Source organism: Heteronotia binoei, chromosome 5, assembly GCF_032191835.1.
Source record: "Heteronotia binoei isolate CCM8104 ecotype False Entrance Well chromosome 5, APGP_CSIRO_Hbin_v1, whole genome shotgun sequence".
NCBI classification, from domain to species: Eukaryota; Metazoa; Chordata; class Lepidosauria; order Squamata; family Gekkonidae; genus Heteronotia; species Heteronotia binoei.
Genome location: NC_083227.1, coordinates 78,431,350 through 78,451,405, shown reverse-complemented (window position 1 = coordinate 78,451,405; position 20,056 = coordinate 78,431,350). Strand labels below are relative to the sequence as shown.

The following is a 20,056-nucleotide window of genomic DNA, read 5'->3' as shown; positions in this document are numbered from 1 at the left end:
TTTTCCTGCTGCCTTTAACTTTTCCTAGCATTATTGCCTTTTCATTTGTTCATCTTGGCCCAGGCAAAATTGAGCACATGTAAAATCCTTTCAAGAGGGAATCCTCTCTTGGTATCTGCCACTCTCTACTATCTCAATTACATAAGATTTAAAGAAAAAAAAAATAGCACTTCTTCCCTTCCCTTTTCTATTTCCCTCCAGCTGCAGAGGACAGGATTCTGAAGGTTAGCTGGCATGACAAGTCTGGTCGAAGTCCTCTTCAGACTCTTTATGATATCGACAAGGTGAGTGAGAGACAATGAAGCATGTGAAGGCAGTGAACAAATCTACTAGGGGAGTATTGTGTGTACACATCAACAGTACCCAGTCAGAAGAGATCCCTTGCTTACAGAGTATATCAGACCTTTTGGAGGTTTGGATCCTACACAAGGCATTTAATATTCATAGATGGGAAGGAAGAGAGAAACTCATTTATATGGAAAAACAGCTGGTCTAGAAATGCTGGCGGCAGTTCCTGTGCATCTGAACCTGCTAAGTGCCAGTTTCCTATGACGTGGTGGGACAGGAGGAGATGATTTACAGGGCAATGTGGGTGTGAGAGGGAGCTCAATAGTACTCCTCAAACTGTTCCTCACTGGTTGCTTTTCTCCTGATTGGAGCTTGTTACCAGAAGTTATACTTGAGTAGAAACTAATAGTTGTGGAGAAGCTGTTTCAAGGAGAAGAGGAAATAGTGTGTTTGTGTGTGGGGGGGTATCCACTGGCTCCCCCTTCAGCCATCAGCACTTAGGGTTGTCAACTGCCTGGAGAAAAAAGGCCTTTCCCTTTATGAAAGGTATAATGGGCTACTGTTAAGGGAAAAAGTTAAGCTTTTCTACTTATTTTCCAGTGGTCCCAGGAGTGGGCCAGTCCTTACTCTTGGGATCATAGCTCTTCCTCTCCGAAAGCAGGGCAGAACAAACTTGACCCGGAGGGGAGGTGCTTGACCCTTGGAATCCAGTTTTGTTTAGCCCTGCCATCGGAGCAGGACATGCTGATAGAGCCTTTTGGCTCCTGGCCCGGAAAACTACTAAAAAAAAAGACAGAAAGAAGACGAAAAAGAAGAGAAGAAGCAGAGCGCAGAGCAACACCGCACTTAACATTCAGGGCAGGAGGAAGCAGCCCACTGGCGTCAGACGAGCCTCGGACGAGAGGAATGCCCACGCCAATCCCTGCGGCCCCACAGAAGAGCAGGGAGGCCACAGAAGAGCGCCGTTTTACCTGCGCTCCCCACTGAAGGCACCCCGGCGATCCCGGGGGCCTGGCGAGCAGCAGCAAACTGACAGAGATTGGGAGAGGACTTGCAGCTGTTGCACAGCCCTCCCAAGCTGCCGGAGACGACCCAGAAACCCGGCACGAACCGCAAAAGCAGCTGAATCGCGGTAAGGATGGTTGCACCCGGGAGGACTCGTGTAAGGAGGTTCTAGGGCGGCTCAGGGGGCGAGGAGGCCATGTCAGCCCTACCCCCACTCCAGTTCAGCTCCAGCCCGCAGACAAATCCCTTTTAGGGAGCAGCCTGAGTCCTCGTGCATTGCAGCTGAGGCAGCGTTCGACTGAACACCCCCCCCCTTCCCTGAATTTAAACTGGGAGATCAACACAGCCAGGGTCTGTGCAAGGCTGTGTGGGAATCGGAGGTAGAAAAGGGGACAAGTCTCACTCAGGGGAGTCCGGGTCTGAGTGATTTTAGGCGAGAATGAAGGCCATTTTGTTTTTTACTTTCACTTTCAGCTCCCATTTTAAGATGGCCGCCTCCACCAGCTTCTCCAAGAGAGCAATACTTGAGGATGCCCCATGCGATCTGGATCTAGCTGACTCCCCAGCCCAGGAAGAGGGGGCAGACAGCCATCCCATAGACCTGTCAGGAGAAGATGCGAAGAACAATCTTTTCTCCTGAATCCAACTCTTGGTGAAGAAGGAGGTTCAGGCAGCTTCCTCCACAATCACCAACCTGACCCTCCCAGCCAAAAGAACAGCAAAACTGAAACACAGAGAACCAGACAGGGAAGAGGAGAGTTTGGCCCCCAGGACCCACAAGTGCAGCAGAGCAGACGGAAGTCCCTCCCCGTCGGACCAAGAGGAGGAGGACTCTGACCTCTCTGACACATCTACTCCTAAGGAAACAGAGGAACTCTCGGAGGAAGAGGAGGAGGCGGCCTCCACACACTCCAAGCTCTTCCCCCCAGACGTCTACTCCCGCTTGCTTCCTAAGGTGGTTCGGGCGCTGCAGATCCAATACACCCCCAAGAACAAAGATGAGGAGGACGCAGAATTCCCTGTGGGATTGGAAGACATTATCCCAAAATCAGACTTTAAGCCACTGCAGGTCCTCCTGCCAACTGGGTTTTATTCCATTATCAAGTCAGAGTGGGAACATATGGCGAAGCCCAAAGCCACCTCTTTTAATTTTACCAAATTCTATTCCTTCATCTCAGAAGCCACTAAACGTCTAAAGTTACCAGTGGTGGATGACCTGGTCAGCAGTCTGGTTTCCAACACCATCCTCCCAATGTTTGCAGATGGGATGCTAAAGGACCCCACGGACAAGCACATTGAGCAAGCACTCAGACAGGACTTCGAAGCATCGACCAATTCCCTGAAGGTGTCAGCCGCCACGTCTCTGTTCTGCAGAGCTTCCTTCATCTGGCTATCAGACCTGGCCAAGAGGGATGACCTTCTGAAGGATGTCAAGGACTCCTTGAAGAAGATTACTGCCTTTGCAGCGGACTCTACGTTGGAAGCAGTCCAGCTGCCAGAGCCATGGCTTCTAGCATCACAGCATGAAGGAACACCTGGCTAAGGAATTGGGATGCGGACCCCTCCGCCAGATCCAAGGTGGCAGCAGTTCCATTCAAAGGGGGGGTTTTGTTTGGGGAAGCCCTGGACAGATACCTCATCAAAGATAGGAACGAGAAAAAGGTCCTGCCCTCTAAGAAAAGGGGCAATAGACCAAAACGGAGGTTCCAGCCCTTTTGAGACAACAGGAGGGATTCCAGACAATCATCCTTCAAGCCCTACAGACCTAATTGGCAACCGAAATCCAGAGAAGGCAGATCCTCTTTTTCAGGGAAACAGAACCAGATGTCTAAAGGTCCAAAGAAGTCTAACTCAACCTGACTGGGACAGGACATCGGCAACGGAGGGGATCGGCGTTCGGCTCCAGAAATTTTCCCACATTTGGCACCAGACAATAACGGACTGATGGGTTCTGGACACAGTATCAAACGGCTGCTCCCTAGAGTTCCACTTATCCCCCCAGGATCGTTTTTTGGTCCCAATCTGCCGAGGTCCCAATCTGCCGAGAAGCATCAGATGCTGCTCTTAGCCATGGACCATCTTGTACAGATAATTGCCATAGAACCGGTTCCCCGGCAGAAAAATTTCAAGGGGCCTACTTGGTCTTTTTTGTAGTGCCCAAGAAAAACAGAGAAGTGGGTGAACAAATGGATCATCACAAAGAAGTTCAGGATGGAGATCTTGAAGTCTATCCTAGCAGCGATTCAGCAGGGGGACTTCATGGCCTCGATAGACCTCTCGGAGGCCTACCTCCACATTCTCATTGCACAGAAGCATCACATTTCTTTCATTTCACCTACGATGGGTGTCATTACCAATGCAGGGCCTTGCCCTTTGAGCTCAAGTCTTCTTCCAGAGTATTCACCAAAGTCCTGGTCACCCTAGTGTTAGCCCTCCGGCTAAAGGGGGTGGCCTTATTTCCATACCTGGACGACATACTGGTCAAGGCCTCTTTGGCAGAACAGACGACAGAAGCATTAGAACAGACCATAAGGACTCTCACTTCACACGGGTTTGTTATAAACGTCCAGAAGAGTTCGCTTCTACTGTCCCAATTCCTGACGCACCTAGGGGTCCAGATTGACTCCAACGGGAACAGGGTCTTTTTGACTCCGGAAAGGCGGTCAAAGATTCTCCAGCTGTTGACCGAAGTCAAACAGAAAACGAAGGTAAAGCTGATGAGCCTGGCAAAATTACTGGGCATGCTAGTGTCGTGTCAGGAGGTAGTCCAGTGGGCCCGCTTCCACACAAGACCTCTACAACATTTTCTCCTGCCTTTTCAGAAACAGATAAGCCCCAGGAGCCAATGCTAGTTTCAGTACCAACTGGGGTACAGCGATCCCTCAAATGGTGGCAGGTCCCCAACCATTTCCTCTTGGGTCAGGCGATGAGGGAGCCCAGGAGATTAGTGATTACTACAGGTGCCAGTCTGTTCGGATGGGAAGCCCTCATAGCAGGAGCTGTAGCCCAGGGTCAGTGGACCTCCCAGGAGGCCAAGGAAAGCATAAACCTCCTGGAGCTGCGAGCCATAAGGCTAGCCCTACTCAAGATGGTGAAGCAGGTGGAAGGTACTCACATTCTGGTTCAAACAGACAACATGACAGCAAAAGCCTATGTAAACAGACAAGGAGGCACAAGATACAGGAAGCTTCAGGCTGAAGTAGAGACATTGTTTCACTGGACGGAGGGCCACCTCCTGTCCATCAAGAACACTCACGTCACAGGAAGGGACAACATAGTGGCTGATTGGCTGAGTTGTCAAGTGCTGGACCAAGCGGAATGGGCACTTCATTGTGAGACCTTTCATCACCTGTGCCTCAGGTTCGGGACTCCAGAGGTGGACCTGTTCGCATCGGACAGCAATCATCAGGTGGACCAGTACTTCACCAGGACCAGAAGCAGAGGGGCCGTGACAATAGATGCCCTAAACTCAGATTGGCCTCAGGCACTCCTTTATGCCTTTCCTTCTTTCCAGATCCTGCTGCGGTTTCTGCAAAGAATTCAGGAGCAGAAGGCAGAAGTGATTGTGGTGGCTCCCTTTTGGCCCAGGATGGCCTGGTTCTAGGAGCTCCAAAGACTGGCAGTGGGGCTTCCCTGGAGACTTCTGCTAAGACCAGACCTACTCTCACAAGGAAACCTGAATCATCCACGTCCGGAGTTGCTCAACCTCAATGTCTGGAGATTGAGCAGCAGCAGTTGATTAGCATAGGCTACCCGGCATCAGTGGTGGACACCATGCTATCCTCTAGGAAGCCTTCCACTGATAGGGCCTATAACATCACCTGGCAGGTGTTCCACACCTGGTGTGGGGAGAGAAGGAAGGATCCCCTAAGGGCCCCAGTACCAGTTGTTCTTGCCTTCCTATAGGATGGGCTAGAGAAAGGCCTTAGTACTAGCACCCTTCGTAGACAGGTGGTGGCCATCGCAGCTATTAGGGGGTCTAGAAAGGGTAGATCTCTTACAACCCACCCACACATTAGGCATTTCTTGAAAGGGGTGCCCTTGATTAATCCACCTCAAGTCCACCTGTTTCCCTCTTGGAGCTTAAATACTGTATTGGACGCTTTCTGTTGAAAGCCCTTTGAACCCATGACATCATGCAGTCTTAAATTGCTCACCTTTAAGACTGTGTTTCTGGTGGGCATTACCTCGGCGTGCAGGGTTTCAGAGCTTCAGGCTGTATCTAGTCACAAGGACCTGTGCGTGTTACATCAAGATAAAGTGGTTCTCCGCACAGATCCAGTATTTATTCCTAAAGTAAATTCCAGGTTTCACCTGTTGGAGGACATTGTTTTGCCATCCTTCTATCCCACTCCAGCTCATGAGAAGGAAAAACTGTGGCATTGCCTGGACATTTGCAGAGCCCTTAGTTTTTATCTTGATAGGACCATGGAGATTCGCCAGTCGGAATCTCTGTTCGCTTCATTTAGGAACTCAGATAAAGGGCGCAAAATTTCACCAGCCACCATTAGCAGATGGATCAGGGGTTATATTGCTGAAGCCTACAAGGCAAAGGGTCTGAATCCCCCACAGGGAGTTACGGCTCATTCCCTCAGAAGGGTGGCCACTTCGGCCACCTATAGATTGTTTCCTTCTTTAGAGGTAGTTTGCAAGGCGGCCACATGGAAATCGGTCCACTCCTTTACCAAACACTACAGAATCGATAAGGTGGCCTCGGCTGAGGCTGCATTTGGCAGGAAGGTCCTTCAGCACGTGGTCTAGGGGCATAGCTGAGAAGCCCACCCTGGGACAAGGCTTTTTTTACGTCTCAAGAGTGAGGACTGGCTCACTCCTGGGACCACTGGAGAATGGAAGATTCTTTTCACTTACTGTGAGGTCTTCCTTCTCTGTGGTCCCGAAGTGGTCCAGTCCTACTCACCCAATTGTGTCAGGGGGACTCAGCGTCGACCCTGGGTCCAGGTGCTGAAGGTCCTGTTTCAGGTTACCCCATAGGTCTGGACCCCAATGGGTTTGTTGGGGTGACGGCTCGGGAGTGGCGTTTCGAGGGGAATGTTCTTGGGTTTTCTTTCCCCAGTTTTCGTTAGAGTTATATTTAGGGAGGTGTGACGGCTTGTAGAGGGACTGGATTCCAAGGGTCAAGCACCTTCCCTCGAGGTCATGTTTGTTCAGCCCTGCTTTCAGAGAGGAGGAGCTATGATCCCAAGAGTGAGGACTGGACCACTCCAGAACCACAGAGAAGGAAGACTTCATGGTAAGTGAAAAGAATCTTCCGTTCCCACTCAATAAGGACCCCTCCACCACCACCACTGCCTTCAAATCATCCACCAAGAAAGTCTGTATCAGGGTATTGTCCATCAGGGTATTGTCCAAGATGAACCTCTTTATTCATTGAACAGTTCCCCTCCAGGTACCTTTCTGAGCCACTGTTGACTTTTCCCCAGATTGTTTGCAGAAATTAGATTGAATGTCCTCAAATCCTTCAGCAGCACAGCAACAACTTCTTGGCTGCAGGCAGAATGAGAATTCTGGCAGTCTGATGGTGAATATATTTAGATCTCACAGTACCTCCCTGACATGATAAATGGCAGAAGGAAATCTGTGCTATGCTATTTTGATTTTGTCGTTTAGGAAGTGAGATTTAGCATGCCATGGTGGTTAGATTGTTAAACTAAGGCAAGAGAAATCCCCACTTCATCCATGAAGCTCAGCAGGTAAACCTTGAACCAGGCCCATAGTAAGAAATATTATGGTGAGGAGTCATCATGATTCCATTGAGAAGACGGGCTAAACCTTGAACCCTGAGACTTTTTGAGCAGGGCCTGATGAGGTTATAGGTAGGAGTCCAGTTATATGGTAGGGCCATTGGTGGCAGGTTAAATGGCAGTAATAATAGTAGTATTTCCCCACACCACTGGTAATGTAGCACATAGTCTGAAGGGAAGGGCCATTTACAAAACAAAAACAAATAACATGGAAATTAACTATATGCTAAATCTAAATTGTACTTGAGCCTGTAGTGTCTTTTATTGCCTCCAACCACAAATTTACATCAGTAGTTGTTCCTACAAGGAGGCAAGCATAGAAATCTTAAAAGAAGCCCTATAATTGTAGTGGGGCACACCATAAGCTATCCAGGGAAAGGTGATTTGCTCATGATTATACTATGAGTCCTTGGTTGATTTATTTAGTGTACCTGCATACTTCTCCCAAGAGATGTTGCAGAACACAAGATTGTAGGGCAGGATTCCAAAGTGTGTTGGGAAAGTTGGGGGCAGGGGGGAGACAGTGATTAATCAACGCCTTATTTATTAAATGGAAGATTCCAGAGTTGTGACCTGCCTGGAAACCATTTTGTCCTCCCACTTAGAAATTAAGCCCTGATACCAGGTAGCTATAGATATGTGGTACCTGTACAGTGAGCAGAAGGCAAACTATTTGCAGTTTTGACATTCAAAAACTGATTATTCTTGGCACAGATTAATTCTTACAAATACCTTATTTTTAAAGTACTGGACACTGGTGTAACTTAAGACTGCCTGGATATTATGCCCCTTCAGCCTTTTGGCCTTCTGCAATAAAGTATTTATTTGAGCATTATGCTTCTGTAAGGCTAATTGCAGATGGGAGGGGGAGAACAGGAGCATCACAGTGCTTATTCATGGGTGAGTAAAAGGCATTTGGCATATGCTCAGAGGCATTCATGTTCTTACACAGGCAAGTTACCCAAGGAGATTTTCAGTTAATGATTAAAACCCAAGATCATGCTGAGTGAAACTGGCACTGATTTTCTGCCCCTACCTCCCCCTTCCCCCAATCCTTCACTTACTGCTGAAGTAAATTTTCCTGCTGCAAACAGAGGAGACAATCCCAAAGCAATATGAATCATACTGCAGTGTTCTGCCTATTTAACTATGGACATTAAAGCAGGGAGAAACAAGATCAAAAAAGGGGATATGGCGCAGCAGAAGAGAAGGAATTTGGTCAGACAGGGGTTGAGTGAATCAGCTCTAGCAGTCTTGTCTCTTCCACTCGCACTTTCTTTCAGGGAATGGGGTAACAATTGTCTGAACTTTCCTGTATATTGCTGCAACTGAAAGTGCCACAGACTTGGGGTGTCTCCCTCCCCCAAAAAAGATGGAACTTCATAGGTGTGGGATGACATATTTTCCAGGAAGGACAACACTTCCAACATACACACACACCATCGCTATGGTGCTGCCTTCGGCCACTCACTCTATGCCTAACTTTACCCTTGCTGAGAACAAAATATACTGCCCTGAGTTCCCTGGAGAAAATGCATTCCTGTAAGTTAGACAGTGCACCTACTGATCCCACCCGGGCTATAGCAGTGATGAGAAGGGGTCTTAAAAGTCTTCTAGGCACATGATAAAGAAATGGGAATGAATGAACACTAGTTAAAATACATTGGCCAAGAAATTTAATGTAGACAGATCCTCATGGGATCTGCCATGATCCTTGATAATGAAGGATTTTTGAACTTCTAAAACCACCCAAACTTATTTGGGTGTGCTGGTCACTGTAGGATGGCCATTGGCTTGAATCTTGTTCAGTGTTGGCTTTCTTTTCCTCCCCTCTGTAAGACCAAGGGAAAGCTTATACCACAGAATCTGTGTAACCATATAATATTAGAGACTCAAACATCTTTGACACACTGGCTCAACAGCATGTGGCACTGGGTTCCATGCACAGATCCCCCCAAAGCATTTTTTTCCTTGACAAGCCAGATGCACTGGGCCAAGCTTGTATTAGGACTGCAGTATGCAGGTGGGTAGGGAGATTGAGACCCCTTCCATTTCCCCATCTTGAAACAGTCCCCCAGGGATCCATTACTTCCTCTGTTTGTTATAGACATTCCAGTGGAGTAGCCTTGTTAGTCTGTTGTCTAGTGGCACTTTAAAGCCTAACGTTTATTCCAGTATGTAGTTTCATGAGAGAGTACTCACTTCTTCAGATATATTTTGTACCTGAAGTTAGCTCTGTTTCTGAAAGCTCTTACTAGAATAAACTTGAGTCTTTAAAGGGGCAACTGCTCCTCGGTTTTATCGTGAACATAACAGGAACCTGTTTCTGAACCTGCATGTTTCTCCCAGTGGGGCCTGGGGCCATTTGAGGCTGCCTTAGTTGCAAGAGGAAGAAAGATTTAAGTCCCCTTCCTCTGGTGCTGTGGTCCCTATCTGAATCAGGCCCCTGTAGAAGAAGAAGAAGAAGAAGAAGAAGAAGAAGATATTGGATTTATATCTCGCCCTCCACTCCGAAGAGTCTCAGAGCGGCTCACAATCTCCTTTACCTTCCTCCCCCACAACAGACACCCTGTGAGGTGGGTGGGGCTGGAGAGGGCTCTCACAGCAGCTGCCCTTTCAAGGACAACCTCTGCCAGAGCTATGGCTGACCCAAGGCCATGCTAGCAGGTGCAAGTGGAGGAGTGGGGAATCAAACCCAGTTCTCCCAGATAAGAGTCCGCACACTTAACCACTACACCAAACTGGCTCTCCACACCAAACTGTGCACTTGTACATTTTCCCTTTTTAATAAAAAGCGCTCTCTACACAACATGGCATCATCACTTTCTTCATATTCCCCACTATCTGTTCTGCTTGCACTTGCATAGGCAACTTGAGGTTTTGTTTATAAATTTTAGACTAGGAGGTTGGTATTACTAGCTTTTTAGGTAAAATAGAACAAGTATGAGCTGAAAAAAGTGAATAAATGTATAAATGAAGGATAAATCCAGAAATAACAAGCCCTGCCTACAAAAGCAAGGATTTATGACCAGTTTGGAGCATCCAGATTTCCACATGGAATTCTGAATTCCTTCTACAAGAACATAACACCCTTGCTCCTATTTGTGTATTTACTTGTGCCAGATAGAAGGGAAATAGAGTCAATAACCTCTGATCATGCCAAAGGAGGCTGAATTCACTTCAGCTTCCCATTCATTCTTGGTATGTGTAAACAAGTCTGAAGCTGAAGTAAATTCTAAGGTTATCTTGGGTTGTATAATCAAGACCTGGAGGCAATTGCTTTTTACTTATCTTACTGATCTGACACCTGAAAGTGGATGCCATGATGGGCAGGTAGCTGACAGATTGCACCTTTTATGATATAGTTTACACCTTCTGTGGTTTACTGTGTGGTAATAACATATCACACTATGAAGCATTATATCAAAACTGCCCTACTTGTGTCAACCTTCTGCTATCCAGAGATTGGCCTAGACATAGATTGGTTCTTCTAGTTCTCTTGAACAGCAGATGAGGCCCTGGACAGTGTGCCTTCAGACTATAGATGTGAGGCCTGGTATGAGTGAGTGGTCATCCATTCAAAATAATTCCCTACAAATAAAAAGCTAGAAGGATTTAATGCTAAATTGACATGCTAGTTTTCTTTTTGTGGGAATTTCTTTCAGTGAAGAGCATTCCGGTTGAAGTTGTACAGTCTGCACACAGGTTTATTACCTCATGTGCTGCCAGAGAAAACTAGGCCACAGCCTCCATGAAATGATCTAATTTATGCCAAGACTGATGCGTAGCAAGGAAAGGTAAGGTGCACTGTCCACTACATTACACATATGCCAGGATGCTGTCTGGGTGTGGTAAGCCTAATTGACTTGTGGTAGAATAAAATTTCTTCTCCTCTTAAAATACTCTAAAATGTCACTTTTGACAATTAAGGAAATGGAAATAAGGCAATGCAAGCTAGATAACTGCTCTCACAGCAGCAAGAACAACTCCCTGGTGAGCCCATATAGCAAACAGAATGACTGTTTAGTGTTATAACATTTATGCCTTAATGTCTCCATTGTGCTTACTTGGGGGCTGTGGTAAGCATGTTGTTGTTTGACTGCCTTGTTTATGACATTATGCAAACACATTTTAAATTTAATATGCATACTAAAATTCTCATGGCATTTAAATAATGGGAAACTGAGTGAGTAAGCAATCCTTGGTATAATCCAGGCTCCCTAATCTCAACCCAGGTGCAAGAGCCCTGCCATTGGTTTTCTCTTGCCCCATGGCTGCCTGCTAGCCTTGGCCTCATTCCTCATCTTATATGGAAATGGTAGATGCCAGTGTGTGAGAAGTTGCACCAGGCAGGGCAGGCTGAGTCAGCATGTTCCTCGACTTTGAGAAAACAATGCTTGACAGTTGGCAGGAATCCTCAGAAGCCACAGTGTGAAGAAAGCCAAGGTACATTGCCACAGGAAGGAAACCCAGTCATGCAGTTGTGAGTACTGCTGACATCCTCCAAAACCTCCTCCTCTGCAGACTGGATTTTGATTTTAGAGGTATAGCTTTGTTTTTATAGAAGTCCTACATGGCAGCATGTCTCCTGCCATTCTGCCTTCCACCAGCCTTATGGGCCTTCTTCTGGGGGGAGTGGCTTTTCCATCCCCTTCTGTTGAAGGAAAGCGCTTTAAGCTTCGCAGAAAGTGTCATACTTCACCAAGCACAGGGGTGGGCCACTGTTTTGAGTGTAAAGCAGAGAATCAGCTTCACTGGATATCACAACATTGTTGCAATCATAGATCAGCCATTGCATATCAAAATAAAGTGTATGCTACTCAGAGCTTACTTATTTAAGGCATTGATGTGCTACTTCTCCAAAGAATTGTTCGAGGTAGTTCACAAAGTTAAAAAAAGTCAATAAAACCATAAAACAATAGTGAAATTATCAATATTTAAACAAACCATAACAAAAATGAAGTATCTTAAAATGATATCCATAAAACAGCTCCCAGGGATAGAAGCAGACCATAAAAACAGCTTTAAAAGATGGAACATAACATAAGAGAAGCCATGTTGGATCAGGCCAATGGCCCATCCAGTCCAACACCCTGTGTCACACAGTGGCAAAAAATTTTATATATACACACATACACTGTGGCTAATAGCCACTGATGGACCTCTGCTCCATATTTTTATCTAAACCCCTCTTGAAGGTGGCTATGCTTGTGGCCGCCACCACATCCTGTGGCAGTGAATTCCACATGTTAATCACCCTTTGGGTGAAGAAGTACTTCCTTTTATCTGTTTTAACCTGTCTGCTCAGCAATTTCATCGAATGCCCACGAGTTCTTGTATTGTGAGAAAGGGAGAAAAGTACTTCTTTCTCTACTTTCTCCATTCCATGCATTATCTTGTAAACCTCTATCATGTCACCCCGCAGTCGACGTTTCTCCAAGCTAAAGAGTCCCAAGCGTTTCAACCTTTCTTCATAGGGAAAGTGTTCCAGCCCTTTAATCATTCTAGTTGCCCTTTTCTGAACTTTCTCCAATGCTATAATATCCTTTTTGAGGTGCGGTGACCAAAACTGCACACAGTACTCCAAATGAGACCGCACCATCGATTTATACAGGGGCATTATGATACTGGCTGATTTGTTTTCAATTCCCTTCCTAATAATTCCCAGCATGGCGTTGGCCTTTTTTATTGCAAACGCACACTGTCTTGAGATTTTCAGTGAGTTATCTACCACGACCCCAAGATCTCTCCAAAGAATTGTTCGAGGTAGTTCACAAACATTTCAACTAAAAGTCTGGTAAAACCAAGGTCTGCCCTGGTGCCTACAAGACTAATGTCAGGTGAGCCTCAAGGGAGATGGCATTTCCAGGACAGTGTACCCAGGTTTACTCAGGGGAAATAAACACAACAGCTCAAACTCACATGCTGAAACTGGAGCTTTTTAGGGCTTCAGAGAACAGTCTGTTTCTATCTGATATTGGGAGGAAAAGAAGGGGAGGGTTCTTCCTTTAATTAAGGTTGTTTTGTGGTCCTCTAGAGGAAGGCAGGTGCTGATGAGTGGGGAAATACAAGAAAGGGAGAGCAAGCCCCAAAGAGGCAGTTTAGAGCTTGAACTTGTTCAGGCCAAGGGTAGTACTGTGCCCTGCTGAGTAGCCTGGCATGACTTTCCCAAACAGATGGGGCTGACAGAGGAAAGGAATGCAATAAGGAGAAGGAAGAGAAATGTTTCCATAGCCCAAAGGAAGATTTCTGATCGTGCAATTCCATCCAAAGTTGACTTTGCCCAGCCCAGAGCACTCATGTTTGCATTTGGTACCAGCCTTTGTGGCTTTTATTTTCTCTTCAACCAGTGTGTAATGCCCATGGTAATTCAGAGACCCCTTAGCAGCACATTCCTTCTGTACGTGCAAGCAAGTTGGGTCGCCCTCTTGTGTACAGAGTGGTACCTCAGATGTAGTGGCAGTAGTTACTCTGGATTAATTCTTCTGGACTAATGAGCTATTATTTGGGAATTCCAAATAACAAGTTGTGACATTCATAGAAATCCCACCTCTCCTGAAGGACTGTGAACCAATTATTGTGATTTAGGCTTTCCTCATGCAAATCCAGTGAAGCTCCACTGGATAAAGGGGGTGGCCAGCCTCAGCTTAATTGGTGGTGGAAAGTGCTGTCAAGTCACAGCTAACTCACTCCCATAGGGTTTTCAAGGCAAGAAACATTCAGAGGTGGTTTGCCATTACCTGCCTCTGCATCACAACTCTGGTATACATTGGAGGTAGGCTTGCCAGCCCCCAGGTCCCAGTGGGGAATTCCCCAGTTTTGCAGGCTCCTCCTCCTCACTGCCAACCCTACCCCCAGCAGCCACCATGTGCCTTTAAATTTGTGCAGGCTTAAAAGAAGCCTGCAAAGTGCCTGTGTTTTGAACTGTTTATGTGTACCTTTAAATCTGAGCAAGAGGAAGGCTGAATGGGTGGAGTGAATAGGCAGAGCCATGTGGGTCTTCCCGGTGAGTGTGTGAAGCATGTGAGAAAGGAAGAGAAGCAAGCAAAAGCAAGCAAAATTCCATCCCTTAGACTGCTCTGCTGTCATTTTCCTGTTAGTCTGAAGAAGCTGGTTGACCAAAATGCTCTAGTGAGATCACAAAACTGTGCATACTGTGTTTATTTTGGCTGCTTTATGAGAGTGTGTGTGTGCATGTTCACTTTCATTTAGTGGAAGTGCAGCTGCTGGGGGATGAGGAAATGAAGGCTGCTGTATTTTTATTTTAGGGATTGGGAAAGTCTCCTGGCTTCACCCTCAAAGTCCCCAGATATTTTCTGAGTTGGCCCTGGCAATCCTAGTTGGAGGTCTCCCATCCTAAAATCTTAAAATGAAGGTCATCCCAGCTGCCCCTGCTTAGTTTCTGAGATGTGGGGGATGAAAAAAACTTTTTTTCTTTTGGATAGAGATTTTGTGGCTCTGAAAAGGAGTGTCAACCTAGCCAGGCTTTTATTTGGCTTTTAGTTGGGGGTCAGTTTAAGGAAGAAAATTTATTTTAGTGTGACAAATAAACATCCTATTAAGGACCCATCATTCCTAACTGGTGGTTATAGGTGCTTGAAAAGGTGTGTGTGGGAAAAGAGCAACCCGCTGTCCAGGGAACCTGCTATCCAGAGAAAGGGAGATCTCCCTTCAGGCTTATTTATGCTACTTGAGGTGCAGCTTTATTTTATATAGCCATCCACACATACCATTTCCTTATTAAATACTTTATCTTCAGTTAAATAATTTTTGGTTGTTTATCTCCATCTGTACCTTGTCTGTAAAGTCAAAAATATTTTCTGTTTATCTCAGAAATAAGTACAGGTTTCCAAACCGGAGATCTTTAGAGAGCACATAGCAGAAACGCTACCAAGGCTTGTGTACCCTTTTTATCTGATTGCAGGTGGCTGGGGTTTAAAGAACTTCTAGGAGAGGCCAAAGTGGAAGATAGGGTATTTTTTTACAACCCAGAAGGCAGTTGCCTCAGATTCTCCCATCCCCTCCCCCGCCGCCGCCGCCACCTCACCCCATAGCTATCACACAAGTGTACAGGGAAAGAATAGAGACCAGTGAGCCACCACTTGGGGGAGAGGTTAGTACTGCTAAGGAATTCTGAAATGGTAACCAGTGCTCCCTCCAAGCTGTGGGATACTGTAAGCCAAAATTCTACTTTGAGGGCTACTGGAATTAAAATTGTGAGCTACTGCATAAATTAGCTTGCTCTGGGGCCATTTTTCTTGAGTTAAGACAAAAATGTGTGAGCTGGCTAAAAACTGTGAGCTAGCTCACGCTAACTCAGTTTAGAAAGAACACTGGTGGTAACAAGCCTCATATGCTATGGGCATATGCTGTATTGGTATTACAGCAGTTTAAAATTCAGTTTCCCCCAAAGAATTCTGGGAATTGCAGTTTCGTGAGTGTACTGCAGAACTTCAGCGATCACAGCCCCCTTGCCTTTCCATTTCCAGGGGATGGAATAACTATTAAGACAGCTAAATCTTTATCATCATGGAATGAGTCCTATCCTTGCCTGATGAAGAAGGTAGGTAAAGTATGAATATTCTAGAAGGGTAACCATGTTAGTCCGTAGTAGCAAAATAAAACAGGAGTTCAGTGACACTGTAGAGACATAATGGATTTTATCAACGACATAACATTTCATGAGTTAGAGCTCACTTCATCAGATGTATGCACGATATCTTCATGCATCTGACAAAGTGAGCTGTGACTCACAAACTCTTGTGTGGAATAAACTCTGCTGGCCTCTACATTGCCAGTGATCTCCTGTTTAATCTTTTCATCCTGTGCATGTTTTGGAGCTTCCTTTTACGTTTTATCTGTGGTATGAAGGAAACAAACATTTTCAGTCTGGCAAGCCTAATTGCGTCCATTCTCCACTAGCAACTGTAGTTTGCTAAACCCAGCACCAGGACTGAAGTGGACCTCAGGATGAGGAACTGAATAAGAGCTTTCCCCTCCAGCTGGCTTTTCACCTGTTTCACCCTCATGTTTCTGCTTGCTTACCATTCTGTGATCCTCTCACCACTGAATCCTAATTTGCTAGGTTAAATAAACCATCAGTAGTGATCTACAGCTAGAGTAGAAAAATACTGCTGCTTCCTCTTCTCTTCCCCTTGGCTACAGTAAAAGCAGTCACGAGCATGCCCTTTATCTCCAAAAAAAAACACGGTCTTCACTATTTGTTCTAAAATGGGCTAAAATCAGTCCCCCTCCCCCCTTGCGTTCCATGGAAGAATGGTGTTCATTCTGTTCTGCTTTGTTGCCATATTAAAGATAGATAGCTGGCAGAGGAGGAAGTGGAGAAGAGCCTGCTAGCTGGCTAAGCAACTGAATAACATCTAGCTGACTTGATTATCTTCCTGCTCCACAGGTAGTTAGGGCCCCAGCCATGCTCAAAGGGACATTGTCTTTTGGTTCTTAGCTTGAGGGCTGTAGCCTAGGCTCAAGAGCATTCAGGATAGAGGTCTGCTCTGTGCTCCTATTGCCTCCCATCTTCCTTTGTTCATATCAATAGTGTTTTCTTTTCTGGAGTATAACCCATATCAGGTTCCCATTAGGGAGAAAAGCAGGATATAAATAAATAAAATTAAAATGTGCTGATGGGAAATTAGCTTCTGGTAGATGATCATGTGAACGCTGCTTTTGAGTGGCATGAATTAACTTTGTCTCCCTAATACATAGGAGTTTGTGGTAATGAACACGGAAATGATTGGAATATAGGTCTATGAGTTTAATGGTTATCTTGCAGTAAACATTTCCCTCTTGTGTTTCCTCAGGTTGAGCTGACATCCCTACAAGCTACTCACCAACAGAGGCGAGACCTTCTAAGTGGAGTGTGTAATCGCTACACCCGCAAGCGACGCCTCCTGACTTCTGATGACTTGCGCCACTTGGTCGTTGATGATGTTCATGGTCTGCTTTATTGCTATGTCCCTAAGGTGGCCTGCACTAACTGGAAGCGAGTCATGATGGTCTTGACGGGGCATGGCAAGTACCAGGACCCTTTGGACATCCCAGCCAACGAGGCTCATGTATCCTCCAACCTGCGCACTCTCTCTGAGTACAGCACTCCTGAGATCAACTACCGCTTGCGTAACTACCTCAAGTTCATCTTTGTGCGGGAACCTCTCGAACGGCTGGTCTCGGCCTATCGCAACAAGTTCACTCGTAGCTACAACACAGCATTCCACAAGCGATACGGGACCAAGATCATTCAGCGGCATCGGCAAGACCCTAGTGAAGAGGCCATGGAGCGTGGCCACGATGTGCGTTTTGAGGAGTTTGTGTACTACCTGCTAGATCCACAGACACAGCATGAGGAGCCTTTCAATGAGCACTGGGAGAGGGTGCATTCCCTTTGCCACCCCTGCATCATCCACTATGATGTAATAGGCAAGTATGAGACATTGACCGAGGATGCCAACTACATCCTGCGAATGATCGAGGCTGACGCAGGCGTCAAATTCCCATCTTCCTCCAAGACCACCAGGACCAATGATGACATGACAGCTAAGTTCTTTCAGAACATTAGCCCCTTTTACCAAAGGAGACTTTTTAATTTATACAAAATGGATTACTTGCTCTTCAACTACTCCATTCCTTCTTATTTACGCATCCGGTGAGGCTGGTTACAAGAGACCCTGCCCTTCCTTCTCCATTTTGGACTTCTGCTGTCAACCAGTGAGCAAAAGCAGGAGTTGCTTATCCATTCCCACTCTCAGTGCTGTGGACAATATGGCATGATTCCAGTTTATTAACATAGCAGCTATAGTTTCATATCTTTCTCTTTTCCAAGTTAAGGAAACTACTACTGTTTAATTGTACTTCCTCCTGTTTCTCAACCAAAGAAAGCTATTTCCAGAATATACTGGAGTTGTGGCCTTTTGTGAGGAGGTGGGGTGGGTGGAGTCAGTCAGGAACAATCTGGAAAGCAATAAAAAGTATGTGTTTTTAGTGTGTTTAAAATTCCTTTGAACCTCTCTCTCGAACATCAACGAAAATAGAATGTGAGCCACCAAAAAGTGTCTTACTGTGAACAGTGTCATAGTATGAACAAGGATTTTCTATGAAACAAAGCCTATTTCATCTCCCTTCCACTACCTCTCAGCTGACATTTGATAGAGCTGGGCACCTCTTAGACCTCATTCCCCTGCAAATTCCATTGACATGACTAGAAATTCCACTGGAGCAGTGCTTAGTCGATTGCCCACTTGGCATCTGTGTGTACGTGCACTTGTGTGCATCAGTAGTCTAGCCAAGAGAAACAACAAATGATTTTCTTCAGTCCTTTTTTTTTTGTAAAGAACATATATTGGATTGGATTGTTGTGGCCTGCTGTTTTTACCAAGCCCAGCAGAATGTGGGCTAAATCTGCAGAACAAGGTCCATTTTAAATGCTAGGGGTGGGCTGAGGCAAGTGAGTTTCAAAACACCTGCAGGCAGAGAGGGTCATCCATTTTCTCCATTACCAACTTAGGGAAGACCATTGAACCGCTTGATACCTTTGGATCCCATCACCCTCCAGCTCTGCTAATGGGATCTCTGTTCTCCATGCAGAAGTACACAGGGCAGATCCCACACATCCAGCCTGTTTATTTTCTGAAAATGTGCACTTGCATTTGTTTCCTTTCTCTCTTAGCACCACAGAGGATGAAAAACAAGCACCTCCAGGGTGACAGCAACCATTGTTTGTTTTCCTTGAAACCTTTGTTTTCTTTACCATTATTGTCTTTGGTTGGGGATAGACTTCCTCCAGATTGTATTCATGTCAACTGCATTTAGAAAGAGCCAGGTGACTAGCCCTCATCTGGAGAGAAGGGATCACTGACCTAGGGAAGAAGGAAGGTCTTTTGGCTTTCTAGCAGCAGCTGGTAGAAGAAGAGCACAGCACTTAGAACAGGGCTGCCCTGCTTTGTGTGTGCCCTACCCCTGGATGACCTTCCCTTCCATTAAACTAGGGTTTGTCCCTAATGGTGGAACATTGCCACATAATAAGAGCTGAGTTAGATTGGGTCCATCTAGTCCAGCATCCTGTTTCACATCGCAGACAACCAGTTAACCTGGAGGGCCAACAAACAGGGCACAGAGACCAAGGCCTTCCCCGATGCATCTTAGCACTGGCTTCAGAGGTTTATATGAATATGAAGGTTCCCTTTACTAACCATAGTTGATAGGCATTGATTGACCCATCCTCTATGCATCTGTCTTAACCCCCTTTTAAAACCAGTCGTTGCTTCTCACCCAAAGAAGCTGCCTTCTTATGTATGGGCCAAATCTGGCAGGCATTTCTGTTTATTTTTTGGGAAGCACTTTGGAGTCCTGGGGAAGAGAATGCACTCTAGAAATAGGAAAATAGGAAACTTTAAGCAGCGATCATGTGGGATTTGGAGGCATGGTGGAGTGTGTGAAAGTGGGTGCGGTGCGTTTGTGGGAAAAGACGGCCTTATTGGTAAGCCCTTGCCAGGCTGCCAAGCTTTGTAGCAATTGTACTTGAAGCATCAGTCTTGAAACTGTAAATCTGAATTGGTCCAGAGGGCCAGTTTTGCTTAAATAAAGCCTGTCTTTCCCATCCTGCTTCTTCTTTTTTTTGCCTGTGTGCAGAGGGTGTCTCCTTTGTTATATAATTGTACTTCAAATTGGATGACTGCAGTAATGCTGGTGTGAAGGTGTGTGCAATGCAGCACTGGTGTTTACAAAGTGTTTGGTGTGTTTAGGTAGGATTAAAAATTAAAGGGTTTATTCAAAAACAGTGGCTTGGTACTTCCATCATTGTGCTTTTTGAACATGGTACTCCTCTCTGATGCATTAGACCAGAGGTGGCCAATGGTAGCTCTCCAGATGTTTTTTGTCTAAAACTCCCATCAGCCCCAGCCAGCATGGCCAATGACTGGGGCTGATGGGAGTTGTAGGCAGAAAACATCCGGAGAGCTACTGTTGGCTGCCCCTGCATTAGACTAAAA

At 45.9% G+C, this 20,056-nt stretch overlaps 1 protein-coding gene across 2 annotated transcripts in view; it reads left to right on the top strand.

Moving 5' to 3' along the window:
* Positions 1-19,663, top strand: part of CHST13 (carbohydrate sulfotransferase 13) — an 84,161-nt gene extending 64,498 nt beyond the window's left edge. The window contains exons 1-3 of one of the 2 annotated variants that reach the window (XM_060239674.1): positions 202-284; positions 6,735-6,832; positions 16,874-18,097. In XM_060239674.1, the coding sequence (XP_060095657.1) occupies positions 6,758-6,832; positions 16,874-17,719 (921 nt within the window). In that variant the 5' untranslated portion in view covers positions 202-284; positions 6,735-6,757 and the 3' untranslated portion in view covers positions 17,720-18,097. Of the gene's footprint in view, positions 1-201; positions 285-6,734; positions 6,833-16,873 lie in introns of those variants that run through there. The other variant, XM_060239673.1, reaches the window with a different exon arrangement.
* The last annotated feature ends 393 nt before the right edge of the window (positions 19,664-20,056 follow it).